This window comes from Rhodamnia argentea, chromosome 1, assembly GCF_020921035.1.
Source record: "Rhodamnia argentea isolate NSW1041297 chromosome 1, ASM2092103v1, whole genome shotgun sequence".
NCBI lineage: Eukaryota > Viridiplantae > Streptophyta > Magnoliopsida > Myrtales > Myrtaceae > Rhodamnia > Rhodamnia argentea.
Window position 1 is genome coordinate 1,532,490 of NC_063150.1, and position 4,285 is coordinate 1,536,774.

The 4,285-nt window shown below is 39.1% G+C and overlaps 1 protein-coding gene across 1 annotated transcript; it reads left to right on the forward strand.

Annotated features, from left to right (window-relative positions):
- Window positions 1-1,255: 1,255 nt before the first annotated feature.
- LOC115743338 lies at window positions 1,256-3,821 on the forward strand (the record flags this gene model as incomplete). Its single annotated transcript, XM_030678075.2, has 2 exons — window positions 1,256-1,831; window positions 3,406-3,821. Coding segments are annotated over 2 exons (729 nt in total), but the record flags the coding sequence as incomplete, so codon positions are not given.
- Window positions 3,822-4,285: the final 464 nt, after the last annotated feature.

Genomic DNA, 4,285 nt, shown 5'->3' on the forward strand with positions numbered 1-4,285 from the left:
CATTTAATGTGAAACTTCCTGTCTTTGCCAATTTACACCCCTAAAATAAAGAAATTGCAGATACAGTCCTCAACTTGCATTAATTTTCCCAATATGGTCCTCGAGGTTATATAATCCATGCAAAATCTGGTTTGTATTTGAAGTATTCCTTATACAAGCAAATCTATCTTTTGTTTTTTTCATTTCAACTATTGAAAACTTCAGGCCAATTAAAATTTGGACATGAAAAAAAAATCGATGTCGCACATAATCAATTAGACAATCTTGTAATTCTTGATATATGAAGATACAAGCTAATTTTTCTGAAAATCTTTAACTTTATATTGAATTTTAATTCGACTCCAATCCTTTTCGTCTGGTTTTCACCGGTAAAAAAAATACAAGCTAATTTTCTGAAAATCTTTAACTTTATATTGAATTTTAACTCAACTCCAAACCTTTTTGTCTAAAAAAAATCCTAAATTTTCGCTCTATTAGAAAAAATCGCTACTAAATTCATTAAGATCATCAACTGGCTTTCATACTAAGATAATGGTGTTAATGAAGATGCAAGTATGATAATGGAATTCTAACTTGCTTTGATGTTAATAAACTTCTTGAAAATAGTGGTGATCTTTGAACACGTGAGCGGGTTTAGAACCACAATGAAAGTTGGTGATATTTTTTAAGGGGGGAAGAAAAGTTCCTAACAGAATTAGGATTGGACTTAAAATTGAAGATTTTTAAGAATTAGACCTAAAGATACATCCGTAATTATTGATGATTCCATATAGCCCAAATAACCTTTTATTCTATCATCGTAGGATAAGTTTTAAGATTAATTAAACACAATAAATACAAAATCTTGTCAAATTAAAACGGATCAATTACATTTACCTGTTTGAACCGAATCAAACGAATTATATATTCTTTTGGAAGTTTATAGAAAAAAATAAACATAATAATCATTTCATAAATAAATGGATGAAAATTTATTAAATGAAATTATTCCTCGATGAATATTTAAATGAAAAGAAGAAAATAATCACACTGAAAAGAAATCTATAACTCAAAATCATAGTATACATTAGGAGTAGAGAACTGCATACAAATTCGCTTCACTTTACCATCTCCAATTCTCCATCAGCTGCTTCACCTTCCCTTACCTTTAACCGACTCGTCAACCCCGCCGCCGGCGGGGACAACGCCGTCTTTACTCTTCTCATTAGCGGCGGAGACAACGCCGTCACTTCACTCTTCTTATTAGGCTCTTTGATCGAGCCCGGACCGTGGTTCTGCAAATTTCCCTTCGCTGACCGGACTCGGATTCGGGTCCGAGCAGTTGCGAGTCAGACTGAAGGACGAAGAAAGGCATAGTAGATTTTCATGGGTCTTGGTTCCCAAACAGCCTCAGTTTTGCTTGAAATGGCCATGGGACATCCACCGGAACCCCACCGACCCCGGAGGCTGTAGCTTTGAAACTCCATGGTTATTCAAATCTTTGCAAAACATCGGCTCTCTCGCTTCCAATCTCCTCGTCCCTGCCTTAAAACCCCCGCTTTCTCATGACCCATCTTCTCGATCCTCGGCCTTAGTTGCTGGAAACAGTAAAGACAAGGTCTTGAGGTCACAAAAGAAGGGCTTGAGTGCTGAAGAGCAAGGAGAGGCGGAGCAGAGAGCGTTTGCCTCTGCTCTGGCCAGTCGGAAGGAGGCCACTGTGATTGAGTTCTACTCACCCAAGTGCAGGCTGTGTAGTTCTTTGCTCAAGTTTGTTCTGGAGGTGGAGGGACGGAATTCGGATTGGCTCAACATTGTTATGGCCGATGCAGAGAATGCGATGTGGCTTCCTGAGGTACTTTCATGTATCTTTCTCTTTTGAGTCTTTTGGTTATTATCTGGTAGTACTGAGATTTCTTTTGTATGTTATGATTGAACGTTTTTCAGCAATAGATGGAGGACGTTGTTCAAAAACTTGTAGACACTTAAGCGTTTGTATGCGCTTAAATGTGTATGCACAGTGTGCTGATCATTCACATGGCTTGGAGCTGGAATAATCTGTGTTAGGTTTGTGGTTGTGAGCTTGTGCTTAGTTATAAAAGATGAGCAGGGAAACTGGGGAAGGAGCTGTTGCCTGTTGTGACACTTTGATTTTTGCCATATAATTCAGTAGCAAATCGAAACTGCAGTTTATGAAGACAAGCAGAACATAACAATATCAACTTCAGGGCACTATAACACTCTTGCTTCGCATCACATCCCTTTGGCCAAGTTCTATCCTGCTTAGCATTTAAAGTCAACTCCACCATATGATTCAGATGTTTGGCTATGCCCTGCCCAATGCCTTCCACATGGAAGTGTGCGTACATCTAAATCCTCCGTATTGATTGGGTACCTCAAACAAGCTATTTAGGGGTGCCTAAAATTTTCATGAATTTGACTTGTTTTTCTCAAACTTGTCTTCCCTGTCTCCAGTAGCTCCAAGATGATTTGTTCTCTTGCATGAGATCATCTTTCTTGTCAAAATTCTTGCTTCTGTCTGCAAACCCTATGCCAACAATTTCACTCCCTGTTGAAAGGTCTAGAGAGAACTACCAGTATGGTGGAAATCGGTCTACTTTTCAGTTGTCCTTGAAAATTTTGGCACGTCAAATTGTCAATCTTATGGTCTGGTCTGTCTTTACTCATGTTTTTGTTTCTTGATCTCTCTTTTGGAAGTGCCTCCTGACAAGGGGTTTATCTCTGTTCGTATGGATCTGAAACAACGACCTGTTAAATTCCAAAGGAGCATTTCACCTGATCATTAAGCAATTACTTCTATGGGAGTAAGTGCAAAGGACAGTCCCATGCTGAAGTTTGTGTGAGATGCTGAAATTCTGAATAGCCTCAAGGATTTTGCCTCTGACTTTTTCTTCTTGTGCAAAGATGTAGAGCATTTGAAAATGAATTGAAGCTCCTTACTGGGTAGAGAAAAATCTCTTCCTTCGATGTCATTAAATGTTTCATTGAAGCTCTTACAGATAATTGTGATTGTTACTGAACTAGCATATCGTTTACTATGAGAAACACTGCCTTATGGGCTATTCAGGATCCATAAATGTAGTTGCTTTTTCTTAGTCTATGTGATAAAAGTCCTTGTTTCATGTTTCCTGGTGCTACTAAACATTGGAAAAGCCGCCGAATTGGCCTATTTCTTGCGTGCACCAATTGAAGTATTTTGAAATGAACTTGAACTGATTCTTCAATTTTGATGAAATTGGAATTGCTCCCCTCATTGATTCTTATACTATCGCCATCTTCTTATAAGCACAAATTATCTATGTCTCATGTCTGCACATGTGCCATAATTGTCACGTCATTTGAGTTATATTTCACTATTTTCCCAGCAGCTCTACGAAGAAATTACAAGCTATGTCTCTGTCTCTGCAGCTCCTCCACTATGACATTAGATATGTTCCTTGCTTTGTGCTTTTGGACAAAAATGGAAGCGCACTGGCAAAAACAGGCATCCCAAGCAGTAGGCTTCATGTAATAGCTGGCCTCTCTCATCTTCTCAAAATGAAGCGTCCGCAAAACGAGTGATTGCTACATCAGGCAATGCTGGTGATTGAGCCGACACTGGATGACAATTCTTGAAAGCTATTATGGTATTTGAAGTTGCCTAAGTTGATTAGGTGGAAATCGCCGACTGCCTTTTATCCTTCTACCGGGAGTCGCCTGTTAATGCAGTGATTTGTACTTTTCCTTTTCTGTAGAGTCGTGACAAGCTGAATATAAAAAAGTTGCTGATTGATGGCCTTCTTCCCAACAGAATGGTTGAGGGGTCGAAACCAATTTCACGTCAACTGACTCTTGGTCCTGTTTAGTTACGTTGCCCCTCACCTGTTGATATTTGTTTTCTTTTACTTCATTTGAATAGAGGATAAACCCATCGAGGTGATGCTGGTATGATAAGATCAGTGAATGTCTGAAGCGTTATTGATCATCCAAGAACTCTAGCTGACTGCAGGACTTGAGCTCATCATCAAAACTTAAAAGCTGCTTACATAGAGCGCATCTGGTCTCTGAGAAACTGGAAAACGGAGCCTTCAATTGGTGTCGTCTGGAAGATGTTCCTCTGCAGGTCCTGAGTTAGATTCATGGCATCGCTGCCCAGGACAGCCAGGACATCGAAGAGTATTAGGAAAATATTCTGGCAATTTTTTGTAAGAAAGGCCATTTGTGATGGATAAACCTTGTGCTGAACTTCACGATCAGTCTAAAATTGTGCTCTTCGATAGCAACTCTTCAATAGCATTTTTGGATCTTG